This window comes from Buteo buteo, chromosome 13, assembly GCF_964188355.1.
Source record: "Buteo buteo chromosome 13, bButBut1.hap1.1, whole genome shotgun sequence".
Lineage (NCBI taxonomy): Eukaryota > Metazoa > Chordata > Aves > Accipitriformes > Accipitridae > Buteo > Buteo buteo.
Window position 1 is genome coordinate 29,624,381 of NC_134183.1, and position 21,117 is coordinate 29,645,497.

General features: G+C 36.5%; 1 protein-coding gene across 1 annotated transcript in view; it reads right to left on the minus strand.

Annotated features, from left to right (window-relative positions):
• The window catches only part of WDR72 (WD repeat domain 72), a 128,522-nt gene extending 107,895 nt beyond the window's left edge, over positions 1–20,627 (minus strand). Inside the window, exons 1-7 of the mRNA XM_075044021.1 lie at positions 20,568–20,627; positions 10,694–10,855; positions 9,500–9,606; positions 6,322–6,400; positions 3,165–3,339; positions 2,518–2,594; positions 552–671 (exon numbers count right to left, since the gene is read on the minus strand). Of these exons, the coding sequence (XP_074900122.1) occupies positions 552–671; positions 2,518–2,594; positions 3,165–3,339; positions 6,322–6,400; positions 9,500–9,606; positions 10,694–10,855; positions 20,568–20,627 (780 nt within the window). The remainder of the gene's footprint in view (positions 1–551; positions 672–2,517; positions 2,595–3,164; positions 3,340–6,321; positions 6,401–9,499; positions 9,607–10,693; positions 10,856–20,567) is intronic.
• Between the last annotated feature and the right edge of the window lie 490 nt (positions 20,628–21,117).

The following is a 21,117-nucleotide window of genomic DNA, read 5'->3' on the forward strand; positions in this document are numbered from 1 at the left end:
AGTTCAGTTTAACTAAAATTTAAAATAAACTAATAACCGTTTCAGTAATTACACAATCCATTTATTTTCTTACTGCTACAATGAAAAGTTATATAGTCTGGGGTCTTTAGTTTTGGTGGCTTCTATTAGCAGAACTCAGGCTATTGGCTCTGATAGAACAAAGGCCCCTGGTACTGAGGACTTGCCGACTGTGATTACTTCAGTCATACTTAAACAGTTTTTGTTCATCTTTGTCTCCTTTTAAAATACACTGTGGAGGGGACTATTACACAACCAGTACTCGAAGACTAATATTTAAAGTAATCCCCTTCCTAGCCAGCCAATTTCATGTTAAACTTTTAAAGCAGAAATACATTAATAAAAAATAAACACTTCATCTCATTCAGGCAGTTAAGCAGAAAAGGGATACAGCAGGCTATTATATCTGACAATTAGCGAACAAATTTTCTTTAAGCTGCAGAGAAAAACAAGTATCTGCATGTAAAAAATCACATTAGCTTTTCAAAAGTATTAGCAAAATTAAAAAGAAAGCATAACATTCAATAATGTACCTGCCAGCATGTGGAGAACACAACTAGAAGGAGCCTTTTCGTGTAAGTACAAAACCGTACTGCTTGACAATTTATACAGTCCAGAGATTTTGATTCCTTCTCACACACACTTTGTCTCTCCTTTATAGCAGGGGGAAAAAAGCCATAAGATTTATTCTAGATATTTGAGCTTTTACTTTTAGAATAGAAACAAACCACTGAAAATAACTTTAACATACACTGTCAAAATGAAAAGCAACATATAATTCTTAATTAGAAGCGAGATAGGAAGACAGCAGGGTTCACAAGTACCATGTATAACAAGATATTCAGCATGTCTCAGACCTTGATCTCACTTAGAAGTGATAATGAATATGGAGAAGGACTAAAGGCAGGTCATAGATAGCATGTCCTGTAATAACACCTGCTAAGTATTCTTCAGTCAAAATAGCTACAACCTATCAACTGACAGTATCAGATTTAGAATGGCTGATGAATATTCTGCCTTCCCACTCATCCTTGTTGCAACCAAGACAGTCTGAGACATATGGTGTTGTCATATGTCTTGTTTGACCTTAACACCTCTAAAAAGTAGTGGAAAAGTAATCCATTTTCTTAGCTTTGTATTGCTGAATGTACAGATGGTTTTAAAAAAATATGTATTTTCACCCCTTTTTGGGTGAATATCAGACTTAAAGGGCCTCATGCCCAAAATTATTATATCAGAATTGTCTTTATTAATTATTGATTAAACCACTGAAAACTGATGTTTTCTGTTTTGAAAGATACCAACAGTATCAAAACCTCTCAAAGAAGGGGTATGCTGCTCATGGAATCATGGCTATCAAAGTGCAAGCCATTCTCTCACTACACCTTGCAGCTCCAATTCATTCCAATTAAATCCAACAATATTTATTAAAACACTGCTCTTTAAAATAAGAAGTAGTTGGATTGTTACTAACGCTGCCCTCCTCCTTTCTTTGAAAGAAGGCCCCAGGCAGTAAAAGGATGGCACCATATCATATATGCTTCTCTGATGTCTGTAATCATTTGTTAGTCCCCAGAATTTCTACAGCATGACAGTACTTTTTGCTCTAGGAATGTTGAGAAGACCCCCCCCCCCAAAAAAAAAAACATTGCAGATAAACCAAACACATCACAAAAACACCAGTGCAGTATCTAACTTGACAGACTGTCTTGAGGGGCCTGATTCTACCCATTAACAAGTAGTGCTGTGGCATGCTCTACAGTTTGTCGAGCAAGGTGGTAATGTATTACAGATATTCAGAGAAGACTGTTGACATTTCGCCATTTCTGTTGATGATTCATAGTACTTAGCTGTAATACTGAAGTCCATTTGTGAATCTAGCTCTCAGTTTAATTCAAACACAAAACATTGTATTCCAATTCATTCTAACACTTGTGCATGTCAAGTGACAGCTGCTGAGAATATTAACACAGAAAAGTTGCACAGAATAAGTGAGTTTGAAGATGAAAAAAAGAGGGTACTTGACACAGCAAGAGTCTTTTCCAAGTGAAGACAGCATTGTGGAAGGCAGACAGAGGAAAACAAAGTCTAAAGAACCATTTTGAAGAAAGTAACAAGGGTGAAGAGACAGTACAAAGGCCAGTTTTGAAGAGCTTTGAGTTTAAAGGACAGAGTGAAGGGGTTCAAAAAATGGAGTGACATTATCAGGACAGCAGGAAAGGACTACAATTTCAGCACCATAGAATATGGAAAAACAAAAAGCCTGGGCAAAAGACATAGCAGTTTTCAAGGCAAGAGCTGTCCAATGGCCCAACTAATTTTAAATAGCAATATGAGGGTGTGTTTTCACAATTGTGACAAAATTAATCAATTCTCTTTAATACATATCCCAAAGATTCTACTTTACTCACATTCTGCTTCAATGTATCCTTTACTTGAGGATATTACTACATTCATGTTATCATTTAAATTGCTGTTTCACACCTCATACAAACTGACCTGTATGCTATTCAAAGATGAAGATAGGTCCCACACTTTAAGGACTCCAGTTACAGACACTGCCACCAATGAGTCTTCTGTGAACAGTTAACAGTGAGATAGTCAACTTGAAACCAAGTTCAAACAGCACCTAACACCAAAAGAGAACCTTGGCATAGACACTGGTGTTCTATACAGCACTACAACATGGATTCTGCAGGATGCTGTTTAGATGAAATATTAATTTTTACACAAAAATAACTGGTATACAGAAATACAAAACATGCAAGCAAACAGTGAATAATTATTTTGTTCTATCAGATGTACTTCAATAGAAGGCACAGAATAGTGGGTTTGTGCCTTTAATTTCCCTGGTACTACAAAATTAATTTGTACTTATATCTAAGAAATGAGCTACTTACAACCAGTGTAGAAGCTGCTTGTCTTTCTCTTTAAGAAACATATTAAATGAAACATAATGAACATTTAGGAGTATTAAAAAAAAAACCAAAACCTTTCTTAGGTGCTGTCAGTGAAATGTTAACATCTTGTACGTAACAGCTCTGTAAAACATGATTAGATATTAAACCTAGTAGGATTGCACTATCTATACAGAAATATTTTATCCCAATTTAATTGGCCTACATAAATACATCTACAATGTATACCTTGAACTCTTGCAGAGTGTATGATACACATACAATTTATCCAATCAGAAGACTGAGATGATGATAAAGTGTGAAGAACACCCAAAGTCTTAGCATCAATAATAAGAACATCTTGATATTCTCCACAACAAAGAAGCCAGCCTTCACCTGTCATTCGGAATGAGCAATGGTAATACTGTACAAGCAGAAAGAAGAGAGTCAGCATACAGAGCTACACAAATGGGCATGCATGTTTTTCACATTAAGCATGTCATACTTGGAATTATAATCAAAACTTGTAGCATTACTGAAAATCTACTGCATGTGAGACCATACACAATTTTGCTAGTGACACAAGCATTTCACATACACTTATAACAATTTAATATAGGCATACAGCTTAGTAAGAGGTGCTTCGTACTGAAAGCAGTATCTGCCCTGCCTAAATATTAGGATTTTTTGGAAGCAATCAGGGTGTTAATTCTCATTATAGATTGCTAAACAGTTTGGGACTTGTTTCTGAGAGGCCTCATCTCTCTCCAAACATTTGATAAAGCTCCAGTTATCAACAGGTAAAGATGAAAAATATCAGGTGAAAATGCAGAAGATTCATAATTATTTTTTTTCATAATGATTTTTCTATTGTTTTCCAGGAAGAATTTCTACTCCATGAGATATTCTTCATTTTGACATTAAATGCCCTCGTGTTCAGAAGATTCGTACTTTCTCAACAATCATGTAAAGAAAAGTAACACATAGCAAAGTACTCAGGAACAGAGATGACAGCAGTGCAGAGCGACTATGAAGATTTCCTTTTTGCTAGGTGTTTTATATGTGCGAGGACATTTGCATTGTGTGTAATATCTATCCTTAATTGTACACATAATTGCTATAAATGCATAAGCAGCCACCTCAAATGGAATTTACAAGTAAAGACAATCCTTAAAGTAAAGGAAACAATCACATTGTCAAAGGAAAATATCAGATAGACCCACAAAGTCGTGCCTCATATACTACAAGTTCTCTGTACATTGTTTTGCTTAGATAATAATTCTTGGTCTATCAGTTAACAAATTGAAGTCTGAAAACAAAAGAAGCAGAAATAACTGGGAATAAGATAAGTATTACCAGAGATATTATGAATAATCAGAGGCAGAAATGCTTAGCAGTAGGAATGATTTGTAATTACTGTTACTCTCAAATTAGGCTTGAACTGGAAGATATGTATAGTCAGTTAGTCCTCTAAGAAAACTCCACACTGGTTAAGATCTACAAATAGTTAAGAGTTGACCCTGGTGTTAAACTCCATTTCAAATGGCAAATATTCAGTTTGCACTACTTGACATCTGCCATTCAGAGCTGAATCATCTACGCTGAACAAAAGGAACGTACCAGACCAGAGAGGTTAGCAGCTTAATTAAAACCTACTAAAACATTAACTAAAAAAAAAGCAACAATTTTAGATGGTGATGCTATTAAAATCAGTGTGCACTAAACCTCCCAGACAATAACATTCTGTAGGAAATTATATTCTCTCCAGTGCTACTATGCCACAAGCAATCATTCCCCATAGAAAAAAAAAAATCTACAACAAAACAAAAAACACCATTAAAAAAACGACACCCAAAAAACCCTCACCAAAAAATCATTTTATTATAAATATCTGAAGAATAGCTTCCCCTCCTAGAGACATCTATTCTTTTTCCTAAAAAAGTTTTCCTGTTATATGTTCCTATTTTCCTTTAGCCATCTTGTCGAAGTTACAGAACAAAAATCATTACGTAACCAAAGTTAGGTTTAGCTCCCTTTTTGAAAATTGTTACTTCTCCTCTATTAGCATTTGCTTCTCCTACTTGAAGGATAAGCATGAAGATTCTGCCACTGCTCTCCAGAAAAATGTACAGATTGTCAGATAATCAGCTAGGCCAGATCTGCCTGCTTCTCCGCAGAACTCCTCCATAACCTTAACTATTAAAAACTAATTAAGCAATACCACAAAGCAGATCATACCACACCTCTATTACATTATAATTGAAGTATTGTTTTGTGTACGTACATACATCCATATGTAAAAAGAATATATATGCTTTAAACATATACACAAAAATTATGGAAGAATAACTTCTTCACAATCTATGCTTTTTTAGATCTACATATATATGTGTGTGTGTAAATGTAAAAATAATATATTAAGAAGTTGTTCTTTAATTTTTATTTGGTAATTTACCCAAATGTGTTTGAAATCATCTGTCAACCAAAACAGTGTTTCTTCTGGAAGCTTTAAAATATTTGGACTCTGAATTTGACCATAGTTCGAGTCTCACGAGGGCTCAGATTTCCATCATTTGGAGGCTTAGTTTCACCCTAGACTTCCTCAATGAAGAAAAACAGCATTTTAAGTAACCTAGGAGCCCTGAGCTGCTCTTCTACTAACATATCCAGAAATAAGCCATATCTCTGAATCAAATCCATACATGTTGGGGTTCTCAATCATATATACACATGTGTATTTCAAACACACCCTCATACTCAAACATCTAGATACTTAGTGTACCTGGATATAGTTCAAATCAGACATTTGAAATTATCTGAAGTAATATTTAAAGCAATTTGGCCTCTGAAAATAAGTGATCTGTCCCGAGTTCTGCAATGAATGAAAGTGTATTTTTGGAAGTGGGGCAGAGCAGTCTTTTGGAGGTCAGCAGTTAGGCATCAAAACCTTTCAAACATTTAACAATAAAATCTTCAGCAGACTATCTCACAATGTTTGGCTAGGTTGCTTGTACTTCTAAAATACGTCACCAAAAAGCCAACATTAAACTTGAAGTTTCCATGCAATTTTAACACAGGACAAGAGTAAAGATTAAGACAGTTTCACTTTGCTACTCGATGCCCAAGCTTTACGGTAAGTTAACTGATACTGCATTCAAGACATTTTCAACTTAAAAAAGAATCAGTTTGATTTAAGGAATTCAGAGAAACATAAAAGTCTCAGTTCTTTTCTTAGAAGGAAGTCAAAAAAGGAAAGATAACAGATAAAACTACTTAGATTGCAACAGGGTTTTTTTCTCCTATTCAGTTATACATTTAAAATTGTATGTTCCCAAAAAATATGTTAATAAAGCAAAACTTCTTTTGTAATGAACAGAGATATTCCATGAAAAGTTGCTATACTTACACAGATTGCTGTGTGCCTATAAGGAAGCTTTGTGTTCTCAATGCACTGTCCACTACTGACATTCCAAACACACATCTCCCTGCCAAAGATAACTTCATATTAGTCTCTGTCATTTCTACTCAATTGGCTGGAATAATTTTGTGCCACCAAGTTTTTCTTTACTGCTGTAGTTAAGTACAGTCTGGTCGTTTATGTGGCTTTTTGTTACAGATTACTGGGTAAGAAAATGTTGTGGTCATTAACAGGGGATGACATACAGTATCTGTTTCTTTTTGTTTTGGTAATTACACCCTGCTTGCTGTCTTGCAACAAACCTGACTTTAAGGCCAACTCTGGTCTACAACAAATTGTAGGTATACTGCCATTACAGCTCGTCAACACGTCACTGTAACTATCTGTCATAGGAACTACATCCTCCTGAAAATGATTCATTTCACCGAACTTAAACCACACGTTTTGAAAAACATAATGCATCTTCTGCCGCATCAGACTTCAGTTCTTGAGAGGAAGTACAATTTCTGTTGAGAAGAAACAGTGCCACCATGAGGCTATTCCTGAAATCTGTTATTGATACAGCACTTGCCTCGCCAACCTAAATGTCTGCAACATTCTACCTACACTTAATTACATTTAAGGTTAACGTTTGAGAAAGACGCGTTAGGCAGTCTTCCTCATCTAGACATTCAACATGCTATGGGACTAGAGTACAACAGAAACACAATCAAATTAAATGTTGTAAACCAGGTTGTATGAGGTATGTTGTCATAGGTCAGCAACTGAATGTTAAACATGATGCTTTTAGATTTCATTGAAACAGCAAACATTATTTCCACAGTTGAAACAATAACTTCATTATTTCTGAAATTACATTCTAAGACATTTTCTGTATGAGGACTTAATGAACACATTGGGGAAAAATATTTTATTATATTAAGAAATACTACTTAGTGATTTACCTTTTAAATCAACACACTTTCACATTTTATGATAATCTAAAAATATTACTTAATTTATATTTTCCAGCTGAGCAAAAAAAGTGAAATCTATACATCTGTAGTGTAGCAGAGTTGGTAGACCAAAAGTCATAACTTAGACTGCTTATGCTGTTTGTTAAACATTTCAAGGCAGTGATTTTTTCCTTGTTTATATCAGAATGACAACTTTACTGCTTTAGCTACATTGTGATACATACATGCAAACATGCAGAAATGAGACCAGAACATAACTTCAGCTTCTGCATGTTGCACTTAATTTACTGTGTGTACTAATGAGTGATACCACACGTTGACAAACCTGTCCTACAGCATATGCTATATGCACACACAGGACACCAGTGAGAACTTCTGAATCATTATGGATTAATTTAGATTTCCATATTTTAAAAAAGTACAAAAATACTGTTCAATACTCATAATTCTGGGATAAATCAGTTATACAAACATTCAAGAGATTTCTGAAGTGGGATGGGGGGAGAGTATCATCTTCCACACAATTTCTTCCACACCCAACACAAGGAGATGGAAGCTCGAAAATGCCAGAAGCGAATGATTCACAAGCCAGAAAATACAGTTCAACAAACCCTGCATCTCCTGAAGATGAGGCTTCCTATTTGTAATTATCTCAACTTCATGTTGCAACCTTCCAGGGATCAGTGATGGATGCTTTTTCCTTATGCAATACAGATGAGAAGTCAGCAGTAATTTGGTAAAAGTGAACATTTAAAGGGGCCAGAAGACTATTCAGTCCTACCTATACACTTTCCGAGCAAGCCCAATGATCCCTTCAGAGGCAGAACCTTGAGGATGTGAACATCTTTCTGTATGGTATATCTATAGCAAAACCCTCATCTGTTTAGTGCTTTTCACCCCAACTTTTTGGAAATATAGTATCTTTTCTCCCAGTATGATCTGGAAATATTACTGCACTAACAGAACTTCAGAATTAAGATGAAAAACAGTTTCACCCCTGAAGCCTTGATTAGAATTGTAGAAGGCCAATACAAAAGTAGTTCTGCAGACTTCTCACCCTCCTTTCCGCACATAACAACCAGAACTGTTTACAACTACCTGTCCAGTGGGACAGTCTAACCTTTGAAGATTAAGAGGCCTGAACCAGTTTCTTCAAGTTATCCCTTACGATTGAGTGAGAGAATCAGACAGACATCCTAGGAGCTGGAAAGGATAAACAAGCTCCTCAGTGAGAAAGTGATACCCTTAAGGTGCTGGAAGGTATAGCTTGGAGAAGGGCAATTGACAGGAACTCTTCATGGGAAGAGGTTTTAACAGTTGATTGGAAAAGATGAACCCAAAGTGAGGAGAATATCATTTAGCAGCAAGACAAAACTGTTTAAGGAAAGCCCTTAAGGAAGTAAGAAGCTAGCCCTAACTACTTTCAACAGCTGAAATACTGAACAGATGGGCTTCAGAACCCAGCTGAAAAGATTATCAAATATTCAGAGAGAAAAAAATTCTTGAATGCTAACCTAGCAGAACTGCAGAAATTAGTTTGACTCAAGTGATGGATCAAGTCACAAGAAACACATAGGAGTGTCATGGTTTAAACCCAGCTGGCAACTAAGCACCACACAGCCACTCACTCACATCCCCCCCGCCCCAGTTGGATGGGGGAGAGAGATGGATGGAGATCAGGAGCCTCTTAACAGGATGTACTCCAAAACAGCAAGTCAGATTTAAACAGAGACAAGGAACATATATGCCTTTTATTCAAGGGCAGTCTTTTCTATGCTTCCATACATACTCACTGAGCAAGCATAACCTGGATCACAGTACATTAGCCTCCTGTACTGATTCAATTCTCAAGACTGAGCTCAGGAAGGAACAGAAAAAAGCACCATGATATTAAAATGCTTCTGAACCTGCTGATTCCCTCCAATAGCCCATTATTCTTCCTCTGAATGGGGCCTAGCTGACCCTCTGAACAATTCATTCTCCTGACTAACTGGATATCTGAATTGGCCAAATCCTTCTGTTGTCCAAAAGATGAGCTCTTAGTTGACTATTGTATATAAGCAATACAGTCATTATCCTAAGTAGCTGCTATCCTTTTCATATCATGGAAGAAGTGGATTAAAAACCTTCTGCCAAATGCATAATCTGACCTACACCTGCCATACATTTCAAGACTTAAGAAATGAATAATTGAATATTCAGTTACCTACCCATTTTCAGTAGCACTTACTACATATGGTTGTTTCTCAAACTCTCTTGCTTTTGCCAAACAGGTTACAGAAGCAGTGTGGCCAAAGAGAATTTCTTTAGATGAAATCTAGGAGAATAATACAATGGTTTAACTTAAACGTATTATTTTCTGTATAAACTAAGGAGATCTAAAAGCAAGAGAATGACTTGCAGATGTTGTTAATAATGAGTAATTATCAATCTGCTTTATATTCTTATGTTCTTCCATCATGTTTCTGGAATGTACAAAGATGTGGATGGATTATGCAGTTTGCATGAAGTACAGTCTTTGTATTCACTGTAGTCTAAAAACTGCACCTTCTGAAGAATGTACTGAGCATCAAATTGTATAAAACTGGCAACGTGCAGAATATCTCTGGCCTTCACCCTACAACATGCAGCAGAAGTGGCAGAGTGAAGTAGGGAATTCATATAGCAAAGCTCTTAAGCACGTGTTCCATACAACACATTTAAGTAATCCCTTTTATTAGCTTCACTGCATGCAATGTTCTTAATGGAAAAGGTAACCCCATAAAAGTACAAACTAAAGTTTCAAGCTATATTTGAGCACAAATGGGGCAGCCAGATCCAGAAAGAATAGAACCATAGTTCTAGGAATGCAGAATAAGAAATTGGAACTGCTTTGACTCTGTTCCATTCTCAGGAAAATATGAAATATTCAAAGCAATAGCAATAATATGCCAGGAGGTTTGCAGCTTAATTATACCAAAAATATGTATTTCATCTTACTTCTTCCATCCTTCTACGAAGTTTTCCATTGTTAACCTGGTAGAGAGCTCTGGTTTTATAAATAGACATTTTTCTTTAAATGACAGGCCATGCTCAGCAATCAATTTAAAAAAAAAGAAAAAAGACTTTACAAGGTAGGAATCATTAAAATTGTGTATGTTTACTTGCTGCTACTACTCACAGCACACAATCTCATATAAACCACAGGTCATTATAATCTATGAAAATTTTCCAAAGTCTGCAGATAACTGGTTGCTCATATAGGCATTTCAACACTTTTTGCTTCATGAGTTTCCTATAACAAATATCACATTATCTTTAGAACTTAGTCTAAGTAAGTGCAAGTCTGGATAATCCCACTGTTAATAATAAAAGATAAACTCCAATCTGTCTATTTGGCAGACCATAGCACAGTGGACACAAACCTTTAATTCTGATGAAAGATCCCAGAGACATATTTGTCCTTCTTGACTTCCCGTAACAATGGTCTGCTGGTCATCTGTAATCATAATAGCAGTGATGCTGTGAGAGGGAGCTATTTTCCCCCACACTGCCACAGCCTGTACTGATACCTTCATAGTCAGCACCTGAAAACAGAAACAAGTCATGATGATTCTAAGTAACATGAAATGCAAGAAAAAATTTTAAAAGTCAATTTAATCAACATCTGAAAAGGGGAGCTACAAAATACTACTGCAGAAAAAGCTGAGGCGGCATCAAAACATTTTCTAGCTATTGCCAACATCACACTTATCAAGACAGTTATCCACCAATAGCTTAAATATGCAGCAGGACAGTGATGTGCCACTATTTTAAATCTAGGCAGGATCAGACAGGACCAGAGTTACAAGGGACCAGTACTATCACAATACTGAAATATCAGCAACAGGAGTCATGTGCTGCCCCACATAACCTGGCTTAGCTCTGATGGACCCATGTCACTATCATCTTCCTAATTTTGGTTGGTGGAATATACCATGCCTCCCCTAGTCCCTCCAACCAGCAGTGCTGCTCATTCTCAGCAGCTTACTGCTGGAGCATGGAGATGGCACAGGAGCAGGGTGTCAATAAAGCAACTGTGGTTCCTAGGAGGATAAGGCATGAAAAAGAGATAATAGGGCTGGAAGGAGAGAACAGGTGATGGATCAGGAATTAAGAGAAAAATGAGGCCTGGGACAGCAAAGTACTATACCCTCAACCACTCAGTGGCATCTTCTAGAGATAAGACCCATAAGAAAGGTGGAGGTAGAGTTGGAAGCTGGGAAACAGGGAGAACAAACAGACTCTTTCTGCTGCTCAACTCATGAGTCCCTCGTCCAAAAAATTTATCATGTAATAGGTTTTTCATTACTGTGAAAAATTTAATGGAATTGTCCAAAATGACTACTGGTCATTAGTTAATTCAATACAGATTCTTATGAACTGCATTTCCAGGAAACTATTTCAGTGTCGGTTCAAACTCTAGTACTTACAAAATATTCTAAAGCCCTCCTTATTAAAAAAGTTCTACTTCACTTGTTTTTAAATTTGATGCCTGTTCCTTTCAAAACCACCTCTGCTGGTTAGTTGGATTCTGTACTTGTTTTGCTTCAAACAGAAGCTTTGAGAAAACTTTCTCAGTCACTGCACAAGCCCTCTGTCACATTGCTGTTCATAATTCCCATGTTCATAAGTGTCTAACATTTCTAGAATATTCCCAACAATACCTTCAAAATGAAAAAAACAGTAAGTATGACCACAAATAATTTGGCACTTAAATAGTCAACTCACCTCAAAAAAATCATATATGTCCTGTTATGATTTTCAGGGAACCTAGTAACACATCCAACAAGCATGTATTCTTTGGGTCAACTTATGCAAAAGGCTAAAACCAGACACAGATGAGCAATATCTTTAGCATCAGTGTCTTTACATAAAAGAGCCCGACACTAGCTGCTAGTGTCTACCTTAGCCCAAATGCAAACAATTCCCATATATACAAGTCAGCTGTACCAAAACTCCCAAATTATTAATCTGAGTATAAAACAGCCTCCAGTACTCCTTCCCTATATCCTATGATGGTTCTTCTCCCCTTCATTTTTCCAGAAAGCCTGTACAGATGCTTCTGAAGCACCTCTGTTTACCTCTCTCGCCTTGCAGCTTTCTGGAGAAAATGCCAGAAGATTCTTGTCACCTGCTTCTAAATGTTGTCAGGGATGGAGAAGGGTATGAAGTTGACTTGTGCCTGTGAAGTGACTCCTCTGAAAACTGAAATTATCTTAATCTTTACTGAGGGCAGTTTTGACTACCACCAGCATGCAGGTGATGGATAGAGAGCTGACAAATATTAAGCAACATCAAAAATGTTTTTATATATCAACATGTTATTCCCAAGCACAAGCAAACAAGAAGAAACAGATTTTAAGCTCTTCAGATGCACCATTGTCTACGGTCACTGAAATACCTTAATTATTCTTTTCAAAATATTGTATGTCACCTACTTTTTACCCAAGCAGCAATAATACCATTGAAAAGATACTTAAGAGCAGCCACTTTGCAGCCATTAAGCAAAATGCACCTTTCAGAGAAGTTGTGCTCCTATTTGTCCTGGAGAAAGGGGAGACAGAGCCCTTAGCAAAAATATTTAAAATGAAACAGGTGCCAGTAGCCAGGTGCTAGAACAGTGCAGTTGGGAGAGGTCAGCCAAAAGATGTGACACTAAAGCTGAAATCTTGCAAGAAGAGACAGGAACTGGGTAGAATGAAATGCATGGCAGCAGATAACAGCCAGCCAAAGGAAGTAATATAGGAATGATGCAAAGTGACATGAAGAAAAGATCCTGTAATAACTCACAAAAGGCCACGGGACAGAAACAGAGCATGGAAGCAGCCTTTTAAGCTAAGTTTAAAGAAACTGTAACACAAACCATCACTAAATCCAGCACATTAGCAGCTGAAAGCAGGGACACAGACAAGAGGTATCTTCATTACTACTAATAAAACCCTTAAGTGACACAGAACTAGGGGAATAGTCTTGCTTCCTGACAAGAACGTGAGATGAAGGGCTTGGCTACTGAGAAAAAGGGCTGAAAAGACTGGTATGGCAGGCTGTCAAGGTCCTGCCATACAACAGTAGCCAGAACATCAAAGACAGAGGAAGAAGAATCTAAGAAAATGAATTGAGGCTGTCCTAGTTTCAGCTGGGATAGAGTTAACTGTCTTCCTAGTAGCTGGTACAGGTTTTGAGTTCAGTATGCGAAGAATGTTGATAACACACTGATGTTTTCAGTTGTTGCTAAGTAGCATTTAGACTAAAGTCAAGGATTTTTCAGCTTCTCATCCCCAGCCAGTGAGAAAGCTGGAGGGGCACAAGAAGTTGGCACAGGACACAGCCAGGGCACCTGACCTGAACTGGCCAACTGTGTATTCCATACCATGGGACATCACATCTAGTATAGGAACTGGGAAGTGGGGGCGGGGAATCGCCACCCAGGGACTAGCTGGCTGTCAGTGGGCAGGTGGTGAGCAGTTGCCCTGCGCATCGGTTGTACATTCCAATCCTTTTATCATTGCTTTTGTCATTTTATTAGTGTTATCATTATCATTATCAGTTTCTTCTTTTCTGTTCTATTAAACCATTCTTATCTCAACCCACGGGTTTCACTTCTTTTCCCGATTTTTTCCCACACCCCACTGGGGGGGTTGGGGGGAAGCAGCTGCATGGTGCTTAGTTGCTGGCTGGGGTTAAACCACGACAGAGGTCAAGAGTTTATTAGGCTAAATCACATTTAGTTTCATTTTAAAGCTCTGTGGGCATATCAGAAAATACTGAGAGATGTTATTGATCTCAGCTTTAGAATTTGACTTTTCTAAAACTTTTTTTTTTTTAATCTCTAGTTATATGAAGTATTATGCTTACTGGTGAATGTTTAAGTCCTTTTCTCTTCTAGTTTATGCCGTGAAATGAAAGGTGTTCTAGCCAAACTCTAATGATATGTTTTTAAGTATCAACTAAGCAAAGAAAATTCACCATTTTCATAGGGCTTATAAAATGGTGGCTGTCAAGTTAACAGTTTGATAAGCCAAATCCGAAGTCTTTAAAATGAATTTTCTTGCATATCATGTAGTCATTTATACTTGTAGCATGGGAGTGTTTAATTAGCATAAAACACCATAAGGCAGCAGAGTTCAGGTTTGTACTGCATTGAATACGAAGTTATAAATCACATTTTCTTGTACAAGAAGCATAGAATCAAGATCAATATTCTTAGCAGAAGACCTACTGCTGAGCAAGTGATGAGTCACAGATAACTCAGAAAGACAATCAACAGAAGTTAAAAACTAAACAAATCTATAGAATTTGCTAATGTATAGTTGATCTATTTGCACACATTTGTTTTACATATCCATGAGTGTCATGAATTAATAAACAGCCACTACTACATACAAAGCATTGGTTATATAAGAGAATTAATTTAGACTGAAACATTACAAGAACATTTTGTACTTTTTCCTTTATATTATGATTGAAGTGTAAGAGAAAGAAAACAGAAGATATATGAACTTCCATGTTAATATAACAGTCCTTAGCTTTTTTCTCTTGCTTCTTGGTTAACTTTTCTTTTGGATTAAGATATTTTGATGCACAAGACAAGTATTTTGCATGAAAGCTTTGCTTCTAAGGATACCATGACTTCCCTAGAAATACTGCATACTCACATGCACATATTCACGTTTTGTCTGACTGTATTTAGCTTTATCAAAGCTATTTAGTGATGCTGATGGCACCTAGAGCAAGCTTTTTTTTTTATAAAATCAACAGATATTTATCAGACTGTTCCTTTAAAAAAAAAGGTAAAAACTGTTTCCACAAAGTCAAATATTGCCCAAGGCATATGAGCTGCATGTAGCTTATCAGCACATGTCAAATTCCTCCAGCTCTGCTCACTCAAGCATGTTTGATTTGCAGTATTAACACATAATTCAACTTTGAATCAAGTTTCTCAGTTCTACTCCCCATTTCTCTCTGCTTACAACCTAATAAACTTTGTGTGCCCTGCCCTTACAATCACACTGCCAAAAAGAACTCCCTTATGACTGTAAAAAAAAAAATATTCCCTGTTCTTCATTAAAACCATAGCAGTTCATCCCACCACTAACCTGTCATATCTCTACCATCCTATCTCCAGTTCTATGAGCACTTTTCACACTGAAACCACACCACAAACCTTTGTTGACTTGGAAAATTATACCAACTTGCACAGCTTCAAGGACTTTGCCTGTACTACTTCAACAACTTTGGACAATTTGTACAGTGTTAAAGTTTCATTTGGAAAGCTGAGTATACCACCTTTTATTCTACAGCAGCCATGACGTATTTGAAAGTCTAGTCAAAGGGGCCAGAGAGCAGGAGGTCTGACCCTGAATGCCTTTCTGAGCATATATTAATGCAAGAGCTTTTCCTCATCCCTTGGCTTTTTTGACTGGGACTGGTCGTGAACTGAGCCAAATGAAAAAGGTTAGATTATACCATAAAGAAACAATACTATCATAACTCAACATATGCTCTCCCCATAGAGCCCCAATTCCAATAGAGTAGGCATATCTTGACTCTGCCTTCTCTACTAACCTTAAAAAAAAAATATTGTTAGCATCTCTATTAAAGTCATCTCAGAGCTTCCAATCTCTGCCACATAATTACTGCTTTACCTCAGGCACATCCCTGTGCTGCATTTTCTCAAGATAAAAATTATAATCCTGAAGCAGGCGGTTTAGGAACACATAGGTTAGAATGGAAGAGTTACTTGGGTCTTAGGAGCACGCATGCACATGTGCTGACAGTGATTTGAAGTAAAAAATCTGGGTTCTGTTTTGCCCCCACCAAAGTCTGTCTCACATTCCCTGTTGGTCCTTGCATTTACATGCAGAGTTTGCTCAAAAGCATAAAGGAAACATCCTGAACAATATTGAACTATTAACTACAGTTAAAAGAATCACATTTCCTGATAAAGAAAATATATACCCTGATTTTTTAATTAATTCAGAATTCACCAGTTCTCACATACATGAAGGTCCTTAAAAATAAAAACTGAACTTCCCAGAGAACCTTATCTCAAAACAGTTCACATAGTAAAACACTGGTTGTGACAGAAACCTCCTTCTCATAGCTACAACCCATAAGAAAAGCTACCAAACAAGAATTTATAGGAGAAAAGACTACATACATACAACAAAAGATCAGTCTACAGGTAACAGTCAACCTGCCAAAAAACCTTTTCTGAATTTATATTCATACTCATTTCATGTTTCCTATCCATCCTAAACTATCAATACAAGATCAGTTGCTTTAAAGTCCAGTTAAATGTGTGGCGATTAGTGCAGGCACAAAAAAGATGCAGAAATTGGCTTACAGTCCTGTTTGTATTGGATTAAAAACAGGATAGATGAGCCAAAATGATTAAAAGCAATTATTACAGTTTTATAAGAGCAGCACATGTCTTCTCAATCTAGCAAAATTCTATTTGCCCAGCCTTCAATATTCTTGATAGCCAAGTAAAACAATGTAAGTTGTGTCCCCCCCCATCCCTTTAGATTCATCATTGTAGTAAAGTGTCAGGAAGTAAATTTTAGGCAGAGCCTGGTAGGTTTTCATGACAAATTCCTAAGGTTTGTGTGTTCTCATTCTCCTATTCCTGTCTCTTTTTGGCTTTACCCAACATGTTCTCTCTTACTGTCAACATAAGAAAATAAAAGTTCTATCAGTACTTTTTGTACTGTTAGTAAAAAGCTAATTATTTTCCTTAAAAATAGCTTTGACTTGCAGTCTACTGATGCATTTTATATTGCTTTCACAACTTGTTCAATGTACTTTATGATGTAAATGTTGCACTCTCTTTAAGGATGTTGTATATTATCTCTGGTAATCAGCAAAGATATCACCTTTCCCGACCTAAAAAAAAAGTTATATTCACCCACTGTCCACAATATATAACAAATCCATCTAAGAGGCATAAATAATAAAATATATTGCATTTACAAAATACTTGAAAGTATCTTAAGTACAAAATCTAAAGATACAGAAGTGACATAGCGCTGTGTTTGTAAGCCTGCAGATGTACCACAGTGATGCTCATTATGCTGCTCAGAGATTTGCTATTTATATGTGGCTATTGAGAAGCCTATTGAGTCCATGACTCTGAAAATACAGGTCAACTATACTTTGCAATTTGTGAAGCAGCAGGGTACATGTGCATTTGTATAGGTGTGAGGAATGGAATAAGTTATAAAGAGAAATACAACGCTGAGAAAGATGCTTAACAGAGAAATGGAAATAGAATGGAGATTTAGAAGCTACAGGGAGAAGGCAGATACGTAATATAGGAAAAGGAAAAAGATTATATATGAGGCTAGGTAAGTGGAAAGGAAGTGACAAACAGAAATGACACTAAAGAAAACAAGACAACACAAATGTAACAAAAAGGCATTTGAAGTAACAGCAAAAAGTAAAACAATGAACAATTTATCAAAAGACTTTTTAAAAGATAATTAAAAACTAGTTTGTATTTAGCACTTCATACAAGAGAACTAATAACTGGCTCCTTTAAGATGCAGATCCTGCTTTCTGTGGGTACAGCAGCAAAAATATTTCCATATTTCAAATATTCTAGTTAATACATCTAGTCAGATAGGAGGCAACAAGTAAAATACCCCAGTAATCAACATTTCTACCCTATGTCCCACTTTCTCATGTTTTAATATATTCTGCCAGAACCCTCAGTATTCCACACCTTTTCCTCTACTTTGCTTTTTGTGGCTCCATCCTGGAGACCCTGCCTGCCTACCACTGCACTTCCAGTTTAAGCTTTAATGGGACTTCCCTCGAGACCTGTCAGGGCTGCACCCTAATCGGCCAGAGGAGTCATCGCTGAGTGACACCCAGATCTCCCCTGGGGTGCGAACATACTGCTTTTGCAGTCCAAGGGAGCAAAAGACTGAGACCAGGAATCAATACAACCCGTTTTAACTAGCAAGAACCACCTAGTAATACCTTGTTTGTATTTCTTGAACGAGTGACACAAGAAACACTTATTTCATTCCACACAATAATTCACCACAATCAAAAGGAGCACAGTAAGGGCAACACCATCTCCCAGCTGCTGATTACATCAAAGGTTTGCAGCACAAATTCAATTTTATGATGTTAATCTCAGCCTGCCACTCAGAAATTTTCTCTGAGGGATATGATTTTTCTCTGGATTTCATTTTAAGAATGATTTTCTTCTTCTACAATCAATAAAGATATGTTTTCATCAAAAGACTCTATCTTGGCAGAATTCAATCGGCCATCTCAAAACCTTTTGGTGACACAATATTAATTAAAATAGTTTATGTTGCGCCTAAACTGGAAAATGGGGCAGTGAAAACATGAGCAACTTGGAACACTCGTGCTTTACACACTGTCATAAGGTACAGTAAACTAATCTTTACTTCCTTGAAGTTACTGTTTCACCCGATAAACTGTTACATTATTTTAAGCCTGCTAGAAAAGCGTCCTGTGATGACATTACTTTAAGCATGCTAGAAAAAGTGTCATGTGATGCTCCTTTGCTAAGCAGAAAAATTAAAAATGCGTGCAGAAATGTAAATTCACACTTTTTTCACTGTTATTAAAGGCTTCAACAACCACCAATGATATAGCTGTTTAAGCATGTTAGACAACAATGCACGTGAGCTAGCTAATTTGGTTTTAAATCACATATATCAAGGATCTTGCATATATACAAAGTTTACTTGAAAAAGAAATACATTATACAAGTGTATATGGAGCCATAAAAGATATCTTTAAAGAAAACACCACCACATTTGTTTTTACTGTCTGAAATATAGTGTCTGAATGTCCTATCAACTACAAGAGTAGTTATCTACAGGAAATGAAATGTTGCTTGAGCACTATAGAGAACTACATATATGTGAATTATTTGTCACTTCCAAAGGCTTAAGCATACAAATAGCATCACTTAAGTCATATTCAGTGGAGTAACTCATAATCAAACGCTGAAATGCTTTGCTGAAGCAGAGCTTTAATCAGGTCTTAGGACATTCACTCAATTCTTACAGGAAAGCACACATGACAGAAAAAGGCCCTCAGTTTCTGCAAAACACAAGATTTGATTTCTACAAAATTGCATCTTACTGACTTAAAGATAGGTTTTAACCTTATTTATATACATTAAGTTATGCTTACATTTATTGAAAGTAACATGTTGCCATGTGAGAAAGCACTGCTTTGTTATGCTAGTGAAGAGACAGCCCATTACATTTTCTTAATTATAAATTGTCTTTTGAGACAACAGACAGTTATATCCTTTAAAGAGTCAGTGATCCCAACATAATCCCACATGAATCAAACAGCCTACCTAAGGTGGTGTCAGCCCCAAGTTTATGGCCTACATACCTTGGAAAGTGTAGAGAGTAATAAACTTTAAGTCTGTGTCGAGACTTCCCATAGATGCAAGCAAAAGTCACATGTAATCTACAAGACTTTGATCGACTTTCATTTTTATGAAATATCACAGATTCTGTAATGAACTAGACATAATTAAGCCTACAGAATTCATTCTTGTTGACACTGCTTTAACACAAAAGATATAAAAATCTGTTAAGGTCAAGACACATGAAACCTAAAAAAAAAAATTACAAAAATCTCAAACTGAGAGGCAGTGAATATGCAAACCTTTGAGTCACTTATTTTGTCTTCCTTAAGTGACCTTGAACTCACTTAAAATAAAAAAACACCCCATTGATCTGAGAGGTGATATTTTTGGTTCAGCTACACTGTACTCTGGAATGTTTAAATAACAAACAAAATTGGAATCAGATGCTAGAAATAAAACAACTAAAACATTTCATCAGCTTTTGGTTTTGGGATAGTGATGTAATAATCCCTAATCAATGGCATAATCAAGTGTATCTTAACAATGATTTCCAAACTCTGACAACAAGAACTCCTTATTTTCCTATTTTGCTCTTTGAATACTCTTAATTACCCAACAGGCCTCTATGCAGTGTTCTTCACCATGGGGCAGGCAGCTGTTTAGTGTAAACAACTCAGAAGAATTTATTATATATAGACAGGCAAATCTGCTTAAGACACTATTTATTATGAAGCAGAATCAAAGTCCAAAACTGATTCAATGCATGGATTGCAGTTTTCATTAGAGTAAATTTCTAATTTTACCACTGAAAAATTTTTAATGAGAAAAACCTGCTCGTCCTGTAATCAATCCTACCAACACAACCCTTTTGAGCAGAACTAGCTCACCAGAACAGCCATTTTTGCAATGAGTATTCCCAAAAGAACATCGTTCTGTATTACTGGCATGACTGATACACTAAAATTTTGTGACATATTCAGAAAACACCACTACTGTTCCTAGCAGTGACTAGAAAAGTAATTATGACAGAAACACCAAAAGGCTCTAAGTGAGCCATTCTGATTAATTTCATAATTGAGCAAGTCTCAGAAAAATCTCTGACCAGAACTATTTTCAAGGGAGAAGAGAACTGCTGTAAAACAATTATATAAATTTATTTCTACTCTAAGGTTTTGCATCTACTCAATAGGGCATCATTTAAATAACACAAAAGCATTTTCCCATTTCAATGAGCTAGTGTTTTGAACTCTGACACGTCCTCGCATTACTGTTTTTCTCCAAGAAGTCCAGTGACTAAGTATACTCCAAGACAGTTGATGGAATATATAGAATTCACTAGATTATCTTGGAAACAGAAGTTTCAGACATCTAACATCCGATATCAGAGCTGAAATACAATGAAGTTACATAGTTGATGCTGAAGTTACAGGGGACCCA